Raw genomic sequence first — 24,589 nt, 5'->3', positions numbered from 1 at the left:
GGAGAAATGTCTATTTAGGTCTTCTGCCCATTTTTGGATTGCGTTGTTTGTTTTTTTGATACTGAGCTGCGTGAGCTGCTTGTAAATTTTGGAGATTAATCCTTTGTCAATTGCTTCATTTGCAAATATTTTCTCCCATTCTGAGGGTTGTCTTTTGGTCTTGTTTATGGTTTCCTTTGCTGTGCAAAAGCTTTTAAGTTTCATTAGGTCCCATTTGTTTATTTTTATTTCCATTTCTCTAGGAGGTGGGTCAAAAAGCATCTTGCTGTGATTTATGTCATAGAGTGTTCTGCCTATGTTTTCCTCTAAGAGTTTGATAGTGTCTGGCCTTACATTTAGGTCTTTAATCCATTTTGAGTTTATTTTTGTGTATGGTGTTAGGAAGTGTTCTAATTTCATTCTTTTACATGTAGCTGTCCAGTTTTCCCAGCACCACTTATTGAAGAGGCTGTCTTTTCTCCATTGTATATTCTTGCCTCCTTTATCAAAAATAAGGTGACCATATGTGCATGGGTTTATCTCTGGGCTTTCCTTCCTGTTCCATTGATCTATATTTCTGTTTTTGTGCCAGTACCATACTGTCTTGATGACTGTAGCTTTGTAGTATAGTCTGAAGTCATGGAGTCTGATTCCTCCAGCTCCGTTTTTCTTTCTCAAGATTGCTTTGGCTGTCTTGAGAAAGAAAAACGGATATACCATGTTCTTGGATTGGAAGAATCAACATTGTGAAAATGACTACACTACCCAAAGCAGTCTACAGATTCAGTGCAATCCCTATCAAACTACCACTGGCATTTTTCACAGAACTAGAGCAAAACATTTCACAATTTGTATGGAAACACAGAAGACCCCGAATAGCCATTATGCTTTGTTGTAGGATACTGGCTATAGTTCTCTGTGCTGTACAGTAGGACCTTGTTGTTTATCCATTCTATATGTAAGAGCTTACATCTGCTAACCCCAAACTCCTAGTCCATCCCTCCCCCAACCCCCACCCCCTTGGCAACTATAAGTCTGTTCTCTATGTCTGTAAGTCTGTTTCTGTTTCATAGGTAGGTTCATTTGTGTCATATTTTAGATTTCATATATAAGTGATATCTTATGGTATTTATCTTTCTGACTTCACTTAGTATGATAATCTCTAGTTGTATCCATGTTGCTGCAAATACAAGAATACTTTATTAAGCAACACCTAGGTTTCCCTAACAGAAATTCCCTACAACCGTGTATACATACATATATATAGGCAGTGTCTATATTGATCTCACTTTTGCATTCCAGCTGATCTAGGTGGTCTTTTCTAAGACAAAAAGAGACACAAAGAGAAATATTTTCTGTTGAATAGACTTAATACAGCACAGTACTTTATGAAACAGGTTTGCTCTTTCATGATGAAGGGAAGACCTATGTAGAATTAGATGACGATCGAGGTCACAGCTTCTCAATTTCTCCCATTTCTCAGCATCTCTTTGTTTCAGTGTTCTTGTCTGCCTTAGTATGTGAGAAGTACATTTTTTAAATGGAAAACTCTTAGAACATGAAAGTCTCTAACCTGTCCTCTGCTGTGATGTAACTTATTAATTTTAGGCTTCACATCCTGAATCTTCAGGGTATATGTTACATGTTCATCACTGTACAATATTAATTGGCCTGTTAGTGCTCAATATTAATGATACTGCAGGGTGCCAGTTTGAAAATTTGCTGTCAACGTAATTGCAAGTTGGTCTCGCTTCTTTGGAGAAATCCATGTGTGACCAACTTTTGAAGAGGTGTTGAAAACGGACCTATCCTTTTGACCTCCACCACAGTCTTTTGATAAACCTTAGTGGTCTGTAGCAATTAGAAAAGTTAGGAGCCAGATTCCTCCTGCTACAGGTAGTATGTGTTGGAGGATACTCAAAGATCAAAACCAGTCTATATTGAAGCTGCATAGATTTGCATGCTAAGGAAGTGAGTGTTCCATCTTTCCCGAATGAGTTCATTAACATCTCCTCAGTGTCTAAGGTATGGGGTAAAGTTAGGGCAACAAGAAGGGAATGCCTTTCTGTAGGACTTTTGAAGGGGGGACGAAAGAGTCTCTCTTAGGTTCGATCATTATCACACCGTGGTATCATTTTCATGGAAACTTAACCTCAGCCCAGTTCTCAGAAGCCCAAAATTAGTTTTTCAAAACTCAAGTCAAATTTGGAATGATGCAGTTGTGAAGCCCCTGTGGGCACAGGCAAAGTCGGGACAGAATTTTCCTTTATAATGAAAGTAAGTGTCTGAATTCTGTCACGTGCACAAGCGTGTATTAGCAAGCAGGTTCCAAAAAAAATAAAATAAATCACCTAGTCCTGTAAGCTGGGGAAGTCCCCATTCTTTATCCTTTTATGAACTTTAGTAAGTGCCTTGCATGAAATTTCATTCCCATAATGACGTAAGCGACCATGTTCTGATCATCCAGCTTACTAGATGAGAAAGGTGGCATGGTCTTCTGTTAAGTGAGGGGTGCTGGAAGGAAGGGGTGGTTGAGGAGAGAACGTGTTGACCGTGAGGACAAATGTGGGACCAAACAGAGTTCTAACCCCGAGCACTACTCTGAGGCTATGAAGCTTGCCAGATTCTTATACATAGTTCGTTTAAGTTTGGAGGTACTTGTATTAATACCAACTTTCCTGCTAACCATATGTTAAAACACTCACTCATTTTGTCAATGAATAATTATTTCAAACACCTTTTGTGCTAGTTAGCAAACCTCTTAGTATATATTTTAGAGAGTAATTATTGATAGTAAGTTTTAGTGTTATATGGACTCCAGATATCAGCTTGCTCCTCCTGAAGAGTAATAGACATAGATGCGGTTATACTGGTATATATTTATATGGAAGGATTTGGAAGTCAGTTACAGTCAATCTAACGGGTTTGGGTTTTTTTTTTTTCATTTCTACTCTGTGAGAAGGAGCACGGTTTTGAAAATTCCATGGATTTGGCTGCCACTGAAAGCACCTCTGAGGATCACACGAAGAGTCATCACCGAAAAACTTCCGGCGCACCTTCCATAGCAGTGTCCACGGCCTCCCTCTCCTCAGGTGGGTATTTGCCACATGACTACTGTGTTGTAAACAGGAATAAATCGGGTGGAGTTGACTCCCTTGTGTGGCATTAAATGGATGTTTCATGCCTTAGAAAATAATCATTCATGGAGGGAGGCCCACTCCATAAGAACTGCTGAAAAGCCTCTTGCATTCCATGCAAAATCCATGAATCTTGGATTTGGCGGGAGTATACAGTATACAGTCATCACTGCCAGGTGTCCGAGCTATACCAAATGTCAGTAGAGGAGTGCAGGAAATAGAGCTGGGCCATTTGATACGAAAGATAAAGACACATGCCCAGAGTTCAAGACGATGATAGTTCCATTGATATGGGTGTCAGAAGTGCCCTGTATCTTGACAGATTAATCATTATTCCATGGTTTAAATAGAGTTCTTTGCAAGCAACGTTAAGGGATTATTAATAACCCTTTTCATTTGTATGACACCTTCAAAAGTATCATTTCACTTCAGTATCACAACAACCCTGTGAAGCAGAGATTATTTATGTTGCGATTTTGTTACCTACAAATAAGGAAACTCTTTAGAGAAACATGTCATAATTAGGAAGTTTGTGTCCCACGTGTAGATTTGAAATCATGACAAAATCCTCAACAGAAAGAAATTGCCACTTACTTGATGATATTTACCTAAAGCCCAAGGCTGGATTCTCTGTGCTGAGTTGGAGAGCCTCTCCCAGCCAGGTAGCTCTGAAGGGTTGTCTAAATGTTTATGCTTATTGTTGCATTTTGTTCAGGACTAGAAAATCGGTTCACCCGTTAAATGAAAAATTTTAAAGTAGCCAACCTCATAGAGTGCATTTCTACTACTTCTACTCAATAGCTCCTGTGTTTGGAGTACATACTCTGTGTCAGGTGCTATGCTAAGCAGTTCTGTGTCATTTACCATTTCAAACTTAATTGCTCTCTTGCTGTCTTCAGTCTTTCTCATTTATAAGCCACTATGCTATCTCAGCAGTGCTTTGACATAGAACTGTTTTATGGAAATAAACTGTGTCTTGGTAAGCTATCCACAGCATTACTGAGTTTTGCATTGTTCTTTATATTTTTAAAAGCAAGAAATTCTGCTCATGAAAGAATGTTCTGGTGCCTAAAGAAATAGAACTTCCTCTCAGTTTCCCTACAGCCACTCCCTTTTTGTGTGAAGGGAACTTGCTGTATCATTTCATTGCATTTTATGTCAGATATGGAAACACAGTAGATTCTCTAAATATTTAAATAAAGAATGGTTAATGTTTTATTTTTTTGGTAAGCTTAAGGGCCCATCCTGTGAGAGTTTTCCAAAGTGTATGAGCAAAGCAGAAACCTTAAGCAGCTTAAAACATTAGTATTTTATAGTAGAGCATTTGCCCTCCTATGCTCAAAGGAGAAATGAACACATCAGTGTTGGTAAGTCAGTCCAAGGAAATTTCAAAATACTGTTAAAAAATGGAAGTATGAAAAAAAAATGGAAGTATGTTAGCATAAACAGCACGGAGTTACTGACTCTGTTGCTTTCATGACACTGTCTATGCCCTATGCCGAGAAAGAATTGGAATAACGATGAAACATTCACAATGAAAAGCGAACCCTTCTAACAAAACAAGATGATTCACATCTTTCCTTTTCCTTCCTCCAGACCGGAGTCGATCTGAGTTAGATTTGAATGGGTCATTTACAGAAGACTTAGAGGATACTGTAAGCATAAGAAGCAAGTCTGTCCCTGGGACTTCAGACAAAGACTTGGTAAGTTGGGTGCGGGAGAGTCTAATGATCATGAAGAAAGGGCACAATCTTGTTCCAAACCTGTCCACTTTGAGGTGAGGATGAGTTGAGAGTGAAGTGAGGATATACAATAATTTCTTCCTATTAGTCTTCACAACTAACATACAAAAACAGCCAAAGAATAATTTAGAAAAGGTAACAGGTGGGTGGGGTGGTGGTGGGATGAATTGGGAGATGGGGATTGACATATATACACTAATATGTATAAAATAGATAACTATTAACCTGCTGTATAAAAAATATAAATAAGATAAAATTCAAAAAAGAAGGATTGGCGATAACAAGTGTTAGTGTGGATGTGGAGGAAAGGGAACCCTTGTGCACTGTTGGTGGGAATGTAAATTGGTGCAGCCACTATGGAAATCAGTATGGAGGTTCCTCAAAAAATTTGCAAAATTTTGAACTACCATATGCTCCAGAAATTCCACCTCTGAGTATTTATCTGAAGAAAATGAAAACACTAACTTGTAAAGATATCTGCACCCCCATGTTCATTGCAGTATTATTTACAATAGCCAAAACATGGAAACAACCTAAGTGTCCATCAGTAAATAGATGAATGAGTAAAGAAGTGGTGGTATATGTATACAGTGGAATACTATTCAGCTACAAAAAAGAAAAATCCTGCCATTCGCAACAACATGGATGAACCTCTAGGGCGTTATGCTAAGTGAAATAAGTCAGAAAGACGAATACCACGTGACCTCACTTATATGGAGCATCAAATAAAAGAGAATGTAATTCCAACAGGATGCAAAATATTAGTTTCACATGTGGGGGTGAGAGGCGTGCCAGGGAAGAGAGGAGAAGCAAAAAAAAAAGTGTCCATGATTTAAAAAAAAAAAGTATGCATGATATAATCCATTTGTGTGTGTGTGTGTGTGTGTGTGTGTGTGTGTGTGTGTGTGTGTATCCTACCCATACCATCAAAAATTTTTTAAGTTTGATCATTAATGTTAGTGGAGATATAAGTTTTTTATATTACTTGAAATTTATCTACATTGCTTAAACTTTTTGCTATAAAAATGTATTACTTAAATAACCAGGAAATAAACGGTGGGAGAAGAAAAGTAGAATCTGGGATTTTGGACAAGAATCTAGTATCTAAAATAGTTTATTCTATTGGAGAGATTTTCAAGATACATTTCCCCATTTTGACGGTATATATACACACACACAAATGTGCCCCAATTTTTTAAATTAAAAAATAACTTTAAGTACATTGCTCAAAGTGAATCATTTTAGTGAGCAGGGAGGTAGTTATTGAACGCCGAGGTCTGTGTGATTCCAAATTTCGTATCCTTTCCGTAAGGCAAGCATCCCTAGGAAGGAGACCCCAATCCTCTGATGGTGCAGTTCAGGTACCATCAGAGTGGAAGGCAAAAGAGAAAAACGTAGGAATGGGGTGATTTCTAGATATTTGTATCTGATTTTTCAAGTATTTAAGAAAGTGGTTTTTTAAGTGAAAAGACTTTCTAGGAAAGAAATAAACCAAACCACTGATATTTTTTCCCATCCTTCCTTAGGACTACTTGGAAGAGACAGAAGAAGGCATTGATGACTTAGCGTCCTCTCGGTTTTCTGCAAACACCCACAGTCTAGCAAGCGGCCTGTCAGCCGTAAGCAATTCTCTAGCATGCACTGGAAGAGTCTTCCTCCGGTGATTTTCTGTGCATTTCCAAAGGAGAGAATAATGTTCTTCAAAAGCGCGTGATAGTGATTTAAAAGTCATTATAGTCTCCTGCTTGCTCTTTGTCCACAGAGTAGTTTTCACTCAAATTTTGTGGTAGCTTTTCCTAAGGCTTCTGATTCCTTCCCTCTCCTACTTTAAAAACCTCTCCTCACCCAGGTTTTTTTTTTCTTTTGCGGTACGCGGGCCTCTCACTGCTGTGGCCTCTCCCATTGCAGAGCACAGCCTCCGGACGCACAGGCTCAGCGGCCATGGCTGTCGGGCCCAGCCGCTCTGCGGCATATGGGATCTTCCCGGACCGGGGCACGAACCCGTGTCCCCTGCATCGGCAGGCAGACTCTCAACCACTGCGCCACCAGGGAAGCCCCTCACCCATGTTTTAAAACCTATCACTCCCTAGTTCAGGGTCTCATCAGCGGAAGCCTATGAATTATCTCAGTTCTCAGCTGTTAAATTTCCCTGCCACCATTCTCTCAACTCCCCAACTATCCTCCACTCTACCGCCAGTCACTTTCCTAAAACATGTACCCAAGTAGGTTTCTCTCCTACTCACACATCAAGTCCATAGCTTTCCACTGCCTGCGGAATAAAATCCCTTCTTACTTTGGTGGTTGAACCCTTCTTTGAGAGAGCTTTAGGAGCTCCCGTGTCCTTATACCCATCTATATGCCTACAAGTCTTGTCTTTGCTTCTCTGATTTCTGTCTGTTGCTCTAATACCCTTCTTTCTTTTGACCTTTGGGTGGCTTCCTTAAAGAATTCTCAAGCAGGCTCTGACAGGAAGTGGACCTACCTAAGTGTGCCTGACGCTGACTCAGACACTGTGAGTGTTCATGCTTTTCCTTTTTTCCAACCACACTTCACAAAGTTCATGGTACAGGGACTCTAATTAGGTAGGCAATTTTTCCAGCATTTATCTCTTTCTGGCTTGTATACAGTTAACCAGAGGTTCTCTTTTAAAGGTAAATAACACGATCGGAATCCAGGTATTCCAAAGAAAGAACATTTGTTAAACATTAGAATCTGAGGAACAGTGAAAAGATACATGGTCTAAAATGATTTACCACGAACAAGCCGCCTTTAGAGTAAACATCTCTCTTTAACTCACAGCATTGGCTTGGTTAAGAGCGTAAAGTTTGGTTAGTAGTAAAATTTCTGTAACTTCTTCAGTTTCTCCCAAGCGTCAGCAGTTGTGGGTTCTTAAACTGTCTTTTCTATATATGGATGTCGTGCTTACAGAGGACCCTCTTTGAAGAAGTGGCAACAAAGGAATGTGGTGTAGATACGAGTCAGTGATACAAGGAGGCAGTGAGGTATGGTGGAGAGGTCCTCAGACTAATAATCTCGAAATCTTGGCTTTATGTTGTCAACAAAAAAATTAATCAGTCGGTCTAAGAAAGAAATGGGAAATTTTATTGGAGCCCAATTGGGGATTATAACCCAGAAACAGCATCTCCAAAAGCTCCAAGAACTGTTCCACCCTTGTGAACTCAAGGCACAGTTACCTAAGTTTTTTGAGACAGAGGGCTGTCCATTAAATGATGTATTATTGACAGTGTATACAATTCAGATCTAAGTGTCATCATGCCCCCTTACAAGAGCAAGAAGGAATGTTATCTTTTACTGAGTTTCTTATTGATGCTAGGAGAACGTTGCTTTCTGTGGTTGAGCAGTTATTTCTGCCAATGAGGGAGGTCTGGTCGATGCATAATACAGATACACAATGTACAGTGTGGGGAGAGAGGAGGCCAAAGGGTAAAGAAGATTTTTTATGTTTAAATTTTTCTTATCTTGCCATAAAATACGAATTTTATGTCACAGTCTCTTGGCACTGCCAACAATTTCTGTGAGCGAGACTTTACTTATATGTAACATGAGGGGGTTGAGGCTTATTCTTGAAGTGCTTGAAGCTCAATGCATGGTCCGTGGACCAGCAGTATTGTATCACCTGGGACAGAGACTAGAAAACGCTGTCAGCTCACAGAGCCCCTAGTGTCTCAGTGATAATTTCGTAGCACTCCTAGGCCCAAAGTAATACCTGACTAGCCCATTTATTAAGTAGTTAGCTTGAAAAACAAATTTAATAAGTACTGGGGTCCTAACAACTTAGTAGCCGTTTGAAAAAATAATATACATAACTTGAAAGAAAAATAATATTTTTATTCCAGTCTTAAATAGCCCCTGATGGGATGTGCGTGCCTGATGGGCACTACATGACTTGTCAGATCTTGGAATCTGATTGGGTAGCATCATTTTCATTTCCTGTTCCCCGTTGATTTTTGTGCAATACTTGCTTTTTGTCATAGCAACTGCCCCAAACTCAGCTTCACGTAGATAGGACTTCATTGAAAAGAATAAGGTGGAATTTAATGTTAATACTGTGAACCACTGTTCGTAGTTTGCATGGTGTCTGGTAGCTGTCGCTGTGTTTCCCTTGAAATTTTAAAATATCCTGCTTTGCCCCTGTGAGTTGGCTCTGCTGCTTTGGGATGCCGAGACACACAGTTTGGGAACTGTGGACCTAGGAGTTTGTTAGAAAAGCAGAATCTCAGACCCCCCCGGGACTGAATAGATCAGAATCGTCATTTTAACGAGATCCCCAGGTGACCTGTATGCAATTAAAAAAATATATATTTATTCATTTTGGCTGCACCGGGTCTTAGTTGTGGCAAGTGGGATCTTTAGCTGCAGCATGTGGACTCTTAGTTGCGGCACGCATGCGGGATCTAGATCCCTGACTAGGGATCGAACCCAGGCCCCCTGCACTGGGAGCGTGGAGTCTTACCCACTGGACCATCAGGGAAGTCCCAACCTATATGCAATTGAAGTTTGCAAAGCACTGCTCAAAGACACTTGCTATCATGAAAATTTTGATGTTTTGTTTTATGAATAAAAAAGATGAAGTAGGTCACTCACTGGCTTTCTTTCAGTTTTAATCCCCACATAATTATGGAATCCTTGGTTTGCCCTTGCCCTTGACTTAAGCTTGGAATAGATACTAGCCACATCACCCACTTCCTGTTTTTTGATCAGTCTCTACTCTGAGCAATTGGAGGAAGGTAATGACTTTTGTTTTATGTATAAACAAAAAAGTATAAAAAGTAGGAAGTCTAAACTCTCTTTGCACTCACCATCGTCCTTCCCAGTGGTTCACAGACAGGCTTTTGAGACTCCTGGGTCACTCCTGAAAGCCTTCCAGGTGGCCTTTTGTGACAGTCGTGTTGCTAAGACATAGAGTTTGTGCTGCTGGTCTACAGGATAATTTTGTTACATTTAATTTAAAACATGTCTCTTGCTATTAGTGTGTCATCAGAAACTTCATTCATTCTGGTACATTTGGATAGAGTTTCTTTTTACATTTTAATTTTATTTATTGGTTGCTGTGTTATTTTCTTCTTCAGTGTTCTGTTTTGTGGGTTGCTATTTTATAGATGCGTACAAAGCCATGGTCTTATTACTACCCATGTGGCTGTACGGCTGCTCAGGGGGGAGCCTGACAGCTATGGGCATGTGACGTTCTCCTGGCATGCCCTTGTTAAAGATGCAGTTTTGTTACTGAACCGAACTTGGGTCTGCTCGCCTGGGCACGGTCAAGGCAATCTGCTGACACCAGATTGTGGTGAAGGAAAGTACAGTGTAGATTGTAAGAGCACCAATATAAGGAGGACAGGCGGTTGGTGCTCTATAAACCCCAGAACTCCCCAAGGGGTTTCAGCAAAGCATTTTTAAAGGCCAGGTGAGGGACGGGGGTTGCAGGGTATGTGATCAGCTTGGGCACAGTTCTCTGACTGGTTGAAGGTGTGCAGTCTTTAGGCTCCGGAAGGTCTGGGGGCCACGTGTTCATGTTCATCAAGTAGTTAATGTCTTCCAATTTGGTGGGAGTTTTAGCATCTGTAAAACAACTCAGGAAGTGTGCATCTGATACTCTTATCCGGGTGCTTCAGAGAGGAGCTATAGCAGAGGATATGGGGGCGGGTCTGTCCTGGGAAGGCCCCATAGGGTCTTGCTCCGTTAGAGTTCTGGCTTCCCAGAGACTGATGGGTTACTCTAGGTAGATGTCAGAGACAGAGGCTTGTGGCTTATGCTAGCACAGAAATAGGAAATGAGTTTTTCTTTGTCCTGGTCAATGCATTCTAGACCTTGAAGTAGACTGACCTTGAGTCTACCAGTGAAAAAGGAGAATGCTGCAGGGATGAGGAGAAGAGATATGATGGGAAATGCCTCAGTGACCCTGTATTCATTAGAAGCAGTGAATAAACACAGGGTATTCACTAACCCGAGAAGACAGTAATGCTTCCCCTCTCAGCAAGTTTCCTGACTTCCTTACTAATGGTCCTAGCTCTTGTCCTTTTTCAGGCTTGGATTTTATACAGTACCAGAAAGACAAGCGATTTTTGCTTTCTTCCTTTCACCCTAAACTTCCCTGCTCGTTATAGACAATGGGAACTGTAACTGAATGAAGGGAGGTAACCTCTGTGAAGAGATCACTAGCATAACACTAGATGCCTCTCTTCATCTTGCTTATTTCAGACCAGCCTGAACAGCATGATGAGTGTTTACAGTGAAACAGGAGACTATGGCAACGTGAAGGTCAGCGGGGAAATCCTTCTCCACATCAGCTACTGCTACAAAACTGGCGGGCTCTACATTTTTGTCAAGAATTGCAGAAATCTGGCCATAGGAGATGAAAAGAAACAGAGGACAGATGCGTAAGCATATACCATATTCCTCAGACTATTTCGGTCACTGCATATGTGAGTATGTGTGTTTGTCACATGTGTGTTTCTTTTTCAGAAGCGTCTTAGCATTCCTCTAGATTCAGAAGGTTGATCGTCACTTTCTTCCTGTGCCAAACTTCTAAATATTCTTTGATGTGCATGTATAATGGTTGCATTTGTGGTTACCTGATTTGTACTTTTTTATTTTATTTTATTTCTATTCTATTTTATTTTATTCTATTCTATTTTACTTTATTGTATTGTATTGTATTCTATTCTATTCCATTCTATTCCATTCCATTCTATTCCATTCCATTCCATTCCATTCCATTCCATTCCATTCTATTCCATTCCATTCCATTCCATTCCATTCCAGCACTGCACGGCTTGTGGGATCTCAGTTCCCCGACCTGGGATTGAACCTGGGCCACGGCAGTGAAAGCACCAAGTCCTAACCACTAGATGACCAGGGAACTCCCAGATTTTTAAAAAGCTATTACTCAGTGTGACTCAGGACTGACAGATTTGTAGTTCACACAGAGGCAGCTCTTTGAGATAGAGGGCTGACACATTGGCACACCCCAGGATGTATAAGAGCATCCTGTTAATTTTTGTTCTGGGAAACACTCCAGAGAAAATTACCAAGCTGTTCACCCAATTGAACAACTTGAGAGGGCAATTTTGAAGCTCTCAGGATTTCAGGGACGAGCCCAGGAGGGCAAGGATGAGTATAGCACATTGGAAAGAAGCTAGGTACAGAGATATGCCATGCCTTCCCAGGACCACTGCCAGGTTTGATGATTCACTAGGAGGACTCACAGGTCTCCACACATAATCAGCAAAGGGAAAAGGCATATGTGGCAAAGTTCTAAAGAATCCAGGCTTAGGCTTCCAAGTATCCTTTCTCAGTGGAGTCACATGGGATGTGCTTAAGGTGCTTAAGTCCTCCAGCAACGAATTGTGCCAACACATGTGAAGTGTTGTCTACCAGGGAAGCTCATTGAGAGACTAACCTGGGCATATAACAACAAATTCCCAGTCTCCCAGAAGGAAAGCAGGGGTTCAGCAGAAGCCATATTATTTCCACAAATATTTTAGTCACAGTGAGCCACTTATATCTGTTCTGGGAATGACGAGAATCCTCCTGAAATCCAGGTTCCCACATGCCAGCCAAGAGCCGAACTTGTAAGCAGGCATTTCTAAGGAGAGCAGTCTCAGACCTGCTGTTCACCTTTTCTCTACATAAAGATGACCTAGGTTCAGTAAACAACTCAGCAAAGCTGTTTCCAAATTAGACAAACAGATGGATTCTGAGTACAGATTGGTCCACTTACCTCCTCAGCTAAATATCAGAGAGCTTCAGGACCAATACCATCATTTAGACTAGCATGGAAAGGGATCATCTAAAGCCCATCCTGAAGATGTGCTTCAGGACTCTGGTAGCATCCTTTCCATTTCAATCTGTACATTTCTGAGTCTGCCATGATGCTTCGCTCCAAGAGACTCCTGGGACCGCTCAAGGCAAGGTATTGGGTAGAATTGCTGTTGTGATTTCAGGTTGTTATTTTTCATTTCCTCTTTGCACCATTTTTCTTCATCCATCCATGGCCATTGACTCTACCCATCAGAAGTCGTGACATCTGAGTGGAGAGGAAAATAACCCCATATTTTGTGAGACCATTGATCATAATAATAGATTACATTTATTGAGTAGTATAATATGTCAGCTTCTTGTACGTCTCAGCTAATTTTATCTTCACAATGCCATACGTAAGCTCTTGAGTTCACCGAAACCAGTGAGGCCTGGAGTGATTCAAACCCAGCTGGCTTGACTCCAGAGCCCACACCCTTTACCACTCGACTTTACTGCTTCTCTCTTATTGAAGGTCCAGAGTTATATTTCAAGGTGTCCTGTTATGTAGACAACATTCCCTTTGGTTCTGTCTCTTATACTCACTAGCCTATTCCCTTTGCCTCTTTTATTCACTGATGTCCCCGAGCATTTCTTGCAAAGTAGATGTTTCCCAAGAATTATTTTCACTTCTTTATTTTTTTACCATCTACAGTTATGTCAAGTCATACCTTCTTCCTGACAAGTCTAGAAATAATAAGCGCAAGACCAGAATCAGAACAGGCACCAATCCAGAATTCAATGAAACACTAAAGGTAAGGAAATATTCTCTCAGAGTAACTTTAGTGATACAGTTTACAGCCTCATTGAAACTACAGAGGATTTGCATGTCAAGGCTTATATGTATTTTAGCAAAGTAGAATTTGAATCAATTAGTGTGATACCCTTGGCTTTCTGTTTCTGGAAAAGAAAAATGTAAACCACTCTTAATCTGTTTTTCTCTGGTGCTCCTGAAATTGCACCTTAAGTAGAGACAATCCAGGAAAATTACATCGGACCTGATACATCCTGTCAAAAAGTATGTTTCACCCTTGGAAAAACTGTGTTTTTTCTAGTTTCGCCTAAAAGAAGTTTGTCACAGTTTTGACAGTAACATAGCAGGTCTGTACCCACTCACTGTTCTGCTAACACAGCGTGAAGATGTGCTGTTTCTTGTAAGGGTTTTGGAATTTGGCTAAATTTAAGCATGTGGTTAGTGAACAGTGGAGATGCAGGGCTGGATTCCAGAACTCTCAGAGACGGTGGCCCAGATAAGAGATGACCCAGGCCCCAATTCTAGAGAAATGACTTTTCCCTATAGGCTTCCATGTAACCTCTTCTCTCACCCTGGACCAATCTAGCCTGGTAAGAAAGATCCAGGGAGATGGGGATGTAGACGTTATTGCCAGTCGCAGAGTAATTTATGGATCTTGTGCCCAGAATGATGGAGTCAGCGTCCATCATAGGAGGAAGTTGGTGAGCTGGGGCATGTGTCAGCGGGGTCATATGTGAAAGAAGGAACCAATATCAAAACAGATCAAAGTGAAAATGAATGAATATAGGCAGAGGGTGAATCCAGCAGCCATGACAAGATAGCAAAGATGAGCCCAAGCAGAAGAGAAAAACAGAGTGACATGGCAGATCCAGGAAGCAGGGGGCCCAGGTTAATCATGCCGGGAACAGCAAGGATGGGGTAGACGCAAATCCGAGATCAGGAGTCAGTCGGTCTGAAGTATGTCCCAGGTGGTCATTTGCTTAGGATAATCAGGAGGTTTTGAGGGTGTATGGGCTTGTGGCCCTGGATAATGTTCTGCTGGAAAAGGCAAAACCACGCCAACAATATTTCCTTTCTGCTCAACCTACGTATATATCGATTCATCCCTGCACTTAGGCTGAACTTTATGAGGTTTGGCGTTTGCAAGTTTCTCACTGTCAATACTATCCTGGATTTGGGGCTTCTTGTTATAAATAAAATAAGACAGATAAATTAGAGAATTGATATATTAAACATTGTGCTTACAAAGTAGTTGTTGACAAAATAATTAGGCAAATGAAAAGCAGGTAAAACTGAAAAGGGGACAAGCTTCATCACCTGACACTTTTTATACAATATCTGAAATTTATCGACTCTCCCCCCCGAAACAGTCTGTTGATATATGGTTCAGTGCTAAGGCTCACACAAAATGATTTTATGGAATAGAACCTCGGGTGTAGCAGAAACGAAGAAAAATGAAGATTTTTTTTCTCTTGGGTTTGTTTTGTTCATATTACTACTGTATTTGATCTGAAAGCTGGTGGTAGTAAACTTCAACCTGTCCTAGAAGTGGGCAGAGCCCTCCTTATGGAGTGTGATGTTGTAAATCTGATTTTGCAGTATACCATCAGCCATGCCCAGCTGGAAACGAGAACTCTGCAGCTCTCAGTCTGGCATTACGATCGATTTGGACGAAACAGCTTCCTCGGGGAGGTGGAGATTCCTTTTGACTCATGGAACTTCGAAAATCCAAGTGATGAGTGGTTTGTGCTTCAGCCCAAGGTAGGAAATGCTTCCAGATGAGTCAAACAGTTACACAAGTAATGAGCAAAACTGATGTCACAGGCCTAAAGAATCTGAAGGCTTCCAGTTGTCAAGCGATAATCTGAAAAGGTTAGTGCAGCTAATTTGGAAATAATATAATAAATGCAAATCCATTCTTTTGGAAAGCCTTCTTCTTCGATACAGACTGTCTGTAAAATCAAGCCCCATAATCATATATCTTATTAATTTGATCTACTAAAAATGTAGTCATCATTCGAAGGTTGCCATGGATAAACAAAAGAATACATTCTATGATCCTATTAGAAAGAGAAAGCGTTCATTTTCACATAGACAAAAACAGCTCCATAGAGCACGATCAGTCTCAAAACGTTCTCTCTCTTCCTCATTCTCCACAATTCAGACATGAGCAGGTGTGCTCTTGCCTTAGCTCACAGGAGGAAGTGACCAGCAGCTAAAGTTATCTGGTTTCCTACATTCCTACTTTTGAGATTCAGAACCCAGGTCTTGAGTTATAGTCAGAAAAAGAAATCTCAAAGCTGGTTCTAGAAATTAAATGCTACTATAGTATGTTCTAAACTAAACCAACAGTACCTGAGATTCACTCTATGCAATTGGTATCTCTACATTTACAGTAATTTTTGAAGTCAAACGTGAGGTGGAAAAAAGGTCACATTTACGTAACGAAAGATTGTTCTTTATAGAGAGAAGGGCAAAAAGAACATGATGGTAAAGATAGTGGATGCAGCTCAGACTTCCTGGGTTCAATCCTGGCTTCGCGACTCTGTAACCTTGGGCAAGTTACTTAACTTCCCAGGCCTTGGTATTCTCACTGGTGATAAAAGAGTTGGACATCAGTTACAGGGATGCTGTGAGGCTTGAAGAAGCCTGCTATGTGATGCTTGCAGTATTGTGTCAGGCACATTGTAAACTTCTCACTAAATGCTAGGTAGTATTTATGTTACATTGGAGTCCTTATATTGCAATTAACAGAAACCCCAGCTCATGCTACTCAAAAAAATAAAAGGAAATTATGGGCCATCGATTATCAAGCATGGCTTAAGCCAGATACTCAGATCTTAGCAAGGCCCTGGCGTCTCTTGGTCTCTCTTCTCTGTGTTAGCTTCACTTGCAGACTTCATGCAGTGTGGGCCTCCCTCACTAGCTCCAGGTCTGCTTCTCTTGGACACCACGACAGCTGCAAACCTCTCATCCTTGCCTCACACTGTCCAGGAGAGGAGAGAGTTCCTCCTCCTCCCGATAGTCCAGCCAATGCCCTGGCTCTGGTTCCTAATTCTCATTACATTATTTGCCCATCCTGAGCCAATCATTCTGGCTAGGGAGGTGAGATACATTGAGTGGCTTAAGACAATCAGGACATAACTCTGGTCTTGAAGGTGGTATTGCCCCCAAAGAAATCCTGGTACAGTAGTACTAAAAAAAAAAAAAATGGTGAGTGGATGCTAGACAGCAAAAAACAAGTGACCATCATCAGTAACACTTGTTGATCATCATCAGTAGCAGCGTCGTTCACGTCTCATGGTTACAACCATCAGTGTGGGGTTAGCATAGCTATCCCCATTTTATATAAGGAAACTGAGACTCAGAAATTAAATGCAATATTCTAGTGGATTTTATAAGTGTTGACCTTGCACTTGGTGTAAATAACTCATGGAAAATCTTTAGGAGGTTTAATTGGGCTATGGGTAAAATGGACAATGAAATAGAAATCCTCAAACAGGAAATAACCTCATTCCCATGACTAACGTAAATGTGGTAGAGATAGGAAGTGCAGTGTTAACAAGTCCATGATAGCGTAACATTTCTCTGACATTAAATATGAGAAATATTTGGTCATTACAGTACTAAGTTTCTTGGAATTCAATGAAAAGCCTCAACATAAAGGATAGCAATTAATCTGACTTAACAGTCTCCTATCACGTGCTTCCTTTTGTGTAATGGGTGAGCATCAAAGAATCATAGAAAATGTCCGACATATCATACGATGCGTGACACTGATGAAGGACAAGTAACATGTATCTTAGTCCATGAAGTTAATTTGTCTGTCAGAAATATAACATGAAAGCACAGAGGGGCTCTTTGGAAACCAGCTTGGAGGGTTTCCAGTCAGTTTCTTGGAAATGGTTGGAGAATTTGCACTGAGATGATATCAAAGCTCTCCCAGGCCTCTCCCAAGCATCCTCTGTGCTTCGGGGTCAACAGCTTTCCATGGTAATCACCTTCACATTGACACTGAGTGGTTTGACTTTCTATCATAAGGGAGAAGCATCCCTCTGAGGCCGCGCAAAGTGGAAACATCCTGATGGTGTTTAATGGCACTGGAACTCCTTTGGTCCTCTGCCAGAGGCTCTCTTTACAAGTCTGTCCTCAGGCTATTGTAAATTTTTCCCACGTAGGCAGAGAGCCAGAAATTCCTGGGAGCGTATGTACCCCCTGCCACAAGGCAACCCTTAGCCAATAACTGATAGATGGGGGAGTTTGAAAGCTCCGTTGCATTACTGAGTGGGAAAAGCTCTGAGGCGTTATACTCCAGAGCTCTCCTGCTGGATCTAGCTGCACCTTTGCCTGGCTTCCTCCTCTTCCCCAGCCTATTTCCCCAACCCCTTCACTGGCCTGTCCTGGGAGCACTTGCTTAATAAGTCACTTGCATAAGAATCCTCACCTCAGGGTTGGCTTCTGGGGAACGCAACTGAAACTGGTGTCTCTAATCCCTGTCATCTTTTTCCACCAAGCTCCCTCTGACACTTACAGAGGAAAGGCTGCAGATTATTCAGACTTGCTTAGATACCATGCCTTCCGAAACCAGGGAGGCAGGATACCAAAACATGCTCTGTACGCCGCCTCCTGCTTCGTGAGTGGCTCGTCCTCGGGCTGAGCTGGGCTCCCTCTGGTTGATTACCAGCCGACTCTGAGGACTGTCATTTCATTCTCCGTCTGCCCCTCAGTCATTTCAGTGCAGGAGTCACTTCATCAGCTGCAGCTAGAGCATGGGCAGCCTTGGAGACTCGATGCTTCTTGTAGATTATCCAGCTGAGGAGCTGAAGTGTGAGCTACAGGGACCAATTTCCTTAGTAATAGACGATCGGAATTAACAGTCTTTAAACATTCAGAAATACTGACATCCTTTGGCAGTGGGAAGGCTGGAAAGACACAGTGCCTTATTGCTTATCGACTCTGTGTTGGTGAAAAGTCCCTGGACACCTTCCTTTGGTTTTTTTTGTTTTTTGTTTTTGCGGTACGCGGGCCTCCCACTGCTGTGGCCTCTCCCGTTGCGGAGCACAGGCTCCGGACACGCAGGCTCAGCGGCCATGGCTCACGGGCGCAGCCGCTCCGCGGCATGTGGGATCTTCCCGGACCGGGGCACGAACCCGTGTCCCCTGCATCGGCAGGTGGACTCCCAGCCACTGTGCCACCAGGGGAGCCCCTTCCTTTGTTTTTGCTGGGTCTTACAACCCATATGGAGGCCAACGCAGATGGAGAAAGAACTCAAGATGCCAGATGTACTTACTATAAAGTTTCACAGTCTAACTCCCATTTACTGCATGACGTGGGACTGTTTATTAGCTATAACTCGCTATCTTACCGGAAGGCATGTTAGGTAGTTAGACAAGAAGAGTTTGTCAGTATAAATTGCCTTTCGAGTGTTCCCAGAAGGTGTGATTATATAAAGGACCTTTGAAAGTCAACAGCAAGCTTAAGTGGTTTTCCAAGGAAATCTTCGCCATCCCACCTTCAGGCAGAGTCAGTGTAATATAAGGTCCCGTGAAATGATTGCCTAGCTAAAGGGCTCTCTCTTTATGTGGCAGTTTGAGCAGACTTATGTCCATGATATATGACCCCACCTTAGACCTGTAAGTGTCTGAGTGGAAACTCTGCTTCCTACTCTGATGGAAAGTGGATCTCTAGCTCTTCAAAAAGCCTTCTGGAGCAGAGGAAGATGTCAGTGCTTTACCTGTATCCCCATTTTCATGCATACATGGCTCCCCATGGCTGTCCCTCCTGCCAGCCAGCACCTACCAATCTGTGTAGGAGAGGCGTCCTCAGGCTGCTGGAGTGGGCTTGGAATGTGGGCATGGAAAGCCAGAAGAGCCTAGGTATTTAAGGCTTCTGGGGCTTGAGGGCAGAGCCCTTGATCAATAACTGATGGGTGACTCCCTTGCCTCTGATTGAGACAGCTCTGAGGTGTGACCTGTCTTATCCTCAGAGCTCCCCTGTGGGACTGAGCAAAAGTTACTTTCCATGAAACTTTGCCTTATATCACAACCTTGGTAAACCTCTCTTCACTTTGTGGTCCCACTACCCTACTACCCACCCTAATAAAACACGATAACAGGAATTCGTGTCTTCAGGTCTCCTCAGGACCCCAGAGTAGACAGCTTGTTTACGTCTTCCTTGCTGCTTCTTCCCTGCACACACGGTTCTGATCACACCTGACTCCCTACCAGTCCTTAGACACATTCTGCGCAAGCCCCACTGTACTCTGCTCATCCTGCTTTCTTAACCCAGACTAATCATCTCCCCCCACCCCGCTTCGTATGTCATCATCTCTCCCATCCTTTAAGGACCAGACACGGGCCCCCTCTTCACCCCATTCTGGATTATTCTCTTCCCACAGTAGTTTCTTTGTACTTGTATTGGGAGCCACTGTCATCATTTGTCTGGCATTGAGCTTGCTGTGTGGTAGAAGCCCTCTTCTCCCAGCAATCAGGACCAATAATAGTAGGTCAGTTCATAGACTAAGTCACAGAAGTCAAACACATACCCGCTCCCCCAGTGCATTTCTTAATCATGTATTTTAACTTAAAACAAATACATGTGCATTCATTTTCAGGTCTTCTAATACAGGGGCACTTTGTTTTGTTTGAGTATGGTTTCAGTGATTGCAATTCTGTCATATCCTCCTGGCATAAATTCTGACCCTAATGTATCCTAATCAGCAGTTGCTAGTTTGCGTTTCTCTAAAGTGAAACAAAAACTTAAGAGTACTTTCAAAGTCAACCAAGTGCAAAAACCTTTCTACATATTCACCATCTTGTTCCTAATCTTTTACAGCTTGAGCCCAAATACGATCCAATAGCAAATTTATTTTCAAATCTTTAGTTCTGATGAGTCGGTCAACCTAATTTTTATAGTAGCAGCTGTCTTTTGGGACTCTTCAATTTGTGACATTCAGTTATATAATTACAGCCACAAATTGGCCTGGCACAGAGCTTCGGGGACTAATGCAGCTGACTTAAGCATGTGCTTCAGCTGATGGGAGCGGGCACGCACGGTCTTTGTAGAGGATTCTGCTCTTCGCTGGGAATGGAGAGCATTCGGGCAGATGAACAGAGCTTCTGTTGAATATATATCTCCTGGACAGAATGAAAATTCATTGAAAGCCGGGTCTCTCTCCGGGTCCCCGTAGCACTTAGCAAAATGCCTTAAAATCATTACTACAAGAAGCCATTCCATATGTGTTGGTAGAATTGAATAAACTGTATTGAATTCTGCAACCTTTTTCTGAGTAGGAGTTGGTTGAATAATGTAAAATGGTAGTATGCCAGGACAGGATGTCGCCTTGGAATTTCCTTGCAAGTGTACCAAAAATACCCCAAGATATTAGCTATGTGCAGACTGTAAGATGACTCCCTCCTTTGGATTTCTTTTGTGTGTGACTATAATACCGTAAGACTTCACCTTTATTATTTTCTACTCCCACGAGTTTTGAGGACTGTGTTTATACCAAGTCACCAGTGTATTTGAATTTCAGCTAGAAAGTAATGCAACATTAATAAATCCCAATAATGCATGTTTTGATCTCTACAAATACACTACACGTTAGTATGTGACACCTGCACATATAATTTTTTCTGCCAATATATTTTCCTACCCAAAGATCTCAGCTGAAAGCAAACAGAGCTTGCACTGGTTAACTGTTGTTGTATAGAAAGCCACCTTAAATCTTAGTGGCTTAAAACAACAATTTATTACTATTGTTCTTGATTCCGTGGGGTGACTGGACTCAGCTAGGTGGTTCTTATTTAAGGTCTCTCATACGGTTGAGGCTAGATGGTAGACTGAGGCTGAAGTCATCTGAGGGCTTGACTGGGCTGGTTGCTCCAGTTGGCCGTCTCATACTTGATGTTGGCTGCCAGCTAGGTAGGAACTCAGCTAGGCCTGCCGACTAGAGCACTGACGTGTGGCTTCTCCATGTGACTTGGACCTCACATCATGGGTTCCCAGAGGGAGAATCCCAAGAATATTCATTCCAAGAGAAGAAGTAGAAGCTGTTCATTTTAAGGCCAGGGCCCAGAAACTGGTACGTTATCACTTCTGCCATATTCTACTAGTCAAAGCAATCACAGAGCCCACTCAGATCCAGAGAGGACAAATACCTCACCTCTCATTAGCCATGGAACCAAAAAAGCAGTTGATCTCTTTTATCTGTCATAATATCCATTCTAATTTTCCATTTGTGACTTTCACATAAACTAAAATTTACTGAAACCATCAAAACAATTAGAAAAGTCCTCTTACAAGGCCCTCAAGTTAAAATAATTAAATATTAGATGGATAGTCTGTTCCACCATCTAATATCACTTGTGCCCCTGGCAAGATAGCTGAATAGAATACTCCAAATGACTTCCCCACCTTTACTAATAAGTTTTAGCACCACCAAGAGGAAGCAAAGTAAGGCAAGGATTCCTTTTGTAATGGTATCAGTCTTTTTCGCTGAGGCTTGAACAGCCTTGGGCTTTCTCGTGGGTTTTGGGGTTTCTGAATTCTTTCAGTCTGCCCTCTCTCAGAAGAGAGCAGCTCTCAGCCCTTGACTCATTGCTCAGCAGTCAAGTTCCTGCAGGAAAAGTCTGAGGAAAGTACACTACTTTTCTTACCCTATTTATGAAAAATCAAAGTTCCGTTGACTCAGAGGCTGTGGGTATGTGCTCACACTGCACTTTTAAATTTTAAGTTTGATTTTGAGAAGACTGTAGATCCCCATGCTATTGTAAGAAATAATACAGAGAGATCCTGTATACCCTTTACCCAGTTTCCCCCAATGGTCACATCTTACAAAGCTATAGTGCAATGCCACAACCAAGGTGGTGACATTGATACAATCCACTCATCTTATACAGATTTCCTCGGTTTTCGTTTGTGTGTTTGTGTATTTATTTCTGTGCAGTTTTGTCACATGTGTAGCTTTGTATATTCACCACTACAGCCAAGATACAGAATGGGTCCATCCCCACAAGGATCCTTCATGCTCTTATATAACCACACCCACCTCCCCCCTGCCACCCGCATTCCTAACCCCTAGCAACCATGACTCTATTCTCCATATCTATTATTTTGTCATTTCAAAAATGTCATGTAAATGGAGTCGTATAGTATGTATCCTATTAAGCTGACCTCTTTTCGCTCAGCATAATTCTCTAGAGATTCACCCAAGTTGTTGTGTGTTTCAGTAGCCATTCCTTTTTCTTGCTGAGTAGTACTCCATGGTATGGCTGTACCCCAGTTTATTTAACCAGTTATCTATTGAAGGACATCTAGGTTGTTTCCAGTCTTGTACTGTAACAAACAAAGATGATACAAATATGTATGTACAGATTTTTTTTCAGTGTGCACAGTCTTTTACTTCTCTGGGATAAACGCCCAAGAGTGCAAATTGCTAGGGTGTATGGTAGTTGTATGTTTAGTCTTTTAAGAGGATGCCAAACTGATCTCCAGAGTGGCTGAACCATTTTACAGTCCCACCAGCAATGTTGGAGTGAACCAGTTTTTCCTCATTGAGTTTTAATGAGGAGAATTACCAGTATAGCTTTTCATAGTTGGTGGCTGGCAGCCCAATGTGAACCAGACATTACTGCCTACTTGCCCCTTCTTGGACAACTTAGGAAGGCCTTGAGACATCAAGGACAGACAGAGAGAAGGATCTTCTGGGCTGTTTTCAGTGACATCTTTATTCCTGCCTCATACCCCAAATTATTTGGGTATGTTCAATGATGGGTCCAGTTCTCAATCCATCACAGGCACTCAGTGTCCATTGATTCACCGAACGTGTGTTATATATCTCCTCTCAAATTCCTTTTACTTTAGCGTTAAATGTTTTTTGGGGGTTGGTTTGTTTGTTTGTTTGCGGTACGCGGGCCTCTCACTGTTGTGGCCTCTCCCGTTGCGGAGCACAGGCTCCGGACGCGCAGGCTCAGCGGCCATGGCTCACGGGCCCAGCCGCTCCGCGGCATGTGGGATCTTCCCGGACCGGGGCACGAACCTGCGTCCCCTGCATCGGCAGGCGGACTCTCAACCACTGCGCCACCAGGGAAGCCCTTTAGCGTTGAATGTTATACTCAAATAGCTTCATAGAGTTTTCCAGACTCTCTTTTCTCATGCCTGAGGCATCTCTTGAACCAATAAGTGGCAACATAGTTGAATGGGAATAAATTGTCACAGTTACGCTACCAAGTAAATATTGTACATGCAAATATGGGCTACAAAATTACAAACCAAGCATTCTCACTTTTTCTTTTCACCTGTCTCCTCTTGGCCAGGTGGAATTTGCTGAGGATATCGGCCTTCAGTACAAAGGAGAGCTGACAGTCATTTTACGTTACATACCCCCAGAGGAGAACCTGACACCTCCACTAGGACAGCTTCAAGGTAGAGAAAACAAATCAATGACTTTGATCAGGGACGTTCCATTTCTAGAAGTGTGGAAATAGGGATCAGGGGACTATGTTACTTTTACATTACACAGATGAAATGGAAAGGTTTAGGTGTCACTGTCGTTTAAGGAGAGTCGAAAAGTATACACTGTGTATGGGGAAGGGTGTCAGATTCTTACAAGGAAAGGACAGAGTTCATACTTAGAGACCAACCTTAATGTTGAGATTTGTTTCCTGGAAGTCCAGGACATATAGGATCTTCCCCCGTGCCGGGTGGAGTGGGGGGTTAGGGGGAGATGGGGGATGGCCTGCTGAGAGGGGAGGTGCAGAAAGATGCTGTCTGGATTTATGACATTCATAGCTGCTCAGGGCATCTTGAGAAAGAAATTAACCTGGAACACAGAATACAAAGGAAAAATCCAGATGGAGTCAACTTTTTTTTTTTTTTTTTTTTTTGCGGTACGCGGACCTCTCACTGTTGTGGCCTCTCCCATTGCGGAGCACGGGCTCCGGACGCGCAGGCCCAGCGGCCATGGCTCACGGGCCCAGCCGCTCCACGGCATGTGGGATCCTCCCGGACCGGGGCATGAACCCGTGTCCCCTGCATCGGCAGGCAGACTCTCAACCACTGCGCCACCAGGGAAGCCTGGAGTCAACTTTTAAATCCCTTTTGCCCTTCTTCTTTCTTCAACTCCTACAGGCAGCCTCCTTTATCTTTCTTTTCCTATC

General features: G+C 42.2%; 1 protein-coding gene across 6 annotated transcripts in view; it reads left to right on the top strand.

The window, feature by feature from the left end:
* Positions 1-24,589, top strand: part of SYTL5 (synaptotagmin like 5) — a 235,682-nt gene that overhangs the window by 174,866 nt on the left and 36,227 nt on the right. For 5 of the 6 annotated variants that reach the window (XM_033849443.2, XM_033849441.2, XM_073799051.1 and 2 more), the window contains exons 8-14: positions 2,939-3,071; positions 4,713-4,819; positions 6,385-6,477; positions 11,078-11,256; positions 13,332-13,431; positions 15,030-15,191; positions 23,747-23,855. In XM_033849443.2, coding sequence (XP_033705334.1) covers positions 2,939-3,071; positions 4,713-4,819; positions 6,385-6,477; positions 11,078-11,256; positions 13,332-13,431; positions 15,030-15,191; positions 23,747-23,855 — 883 coding nt within the window. The remainder of the gene's footprint in view (positions 1-2,938; positions 3,072-4,712; positions 4,820-6,384; positions 6,478-11,077; positions 11,257-13,331; positions 13,432-15,029; positions 15,192-23,746; positions 23,856-24,589) is intronic. The other variant, XM_019943657.2, reaches the window with a different exon arrangement.

Source organism: Tursiops truncatus, chromosome X, assembly GCF_011762595.2.
Source record: "Tursiops truncatus isolate mTurTru1 chromosome X, mTurTru1.mat.Y, whole genome shotgun sequence".
In the NCBI taxonomy this organism is placed as follows: domain Eukaryota; kingdom Metazoa; phylum Chordata; class Mammalia; order Artiodactyla; family Delphinidae; genus Tursiops; species Tursiops truncatus.
The sequence above is the reverse complement of the archived record's forward strand: the minus strand, read 5'-3'. Positions and strand labels throughout refer to the sequence as shown.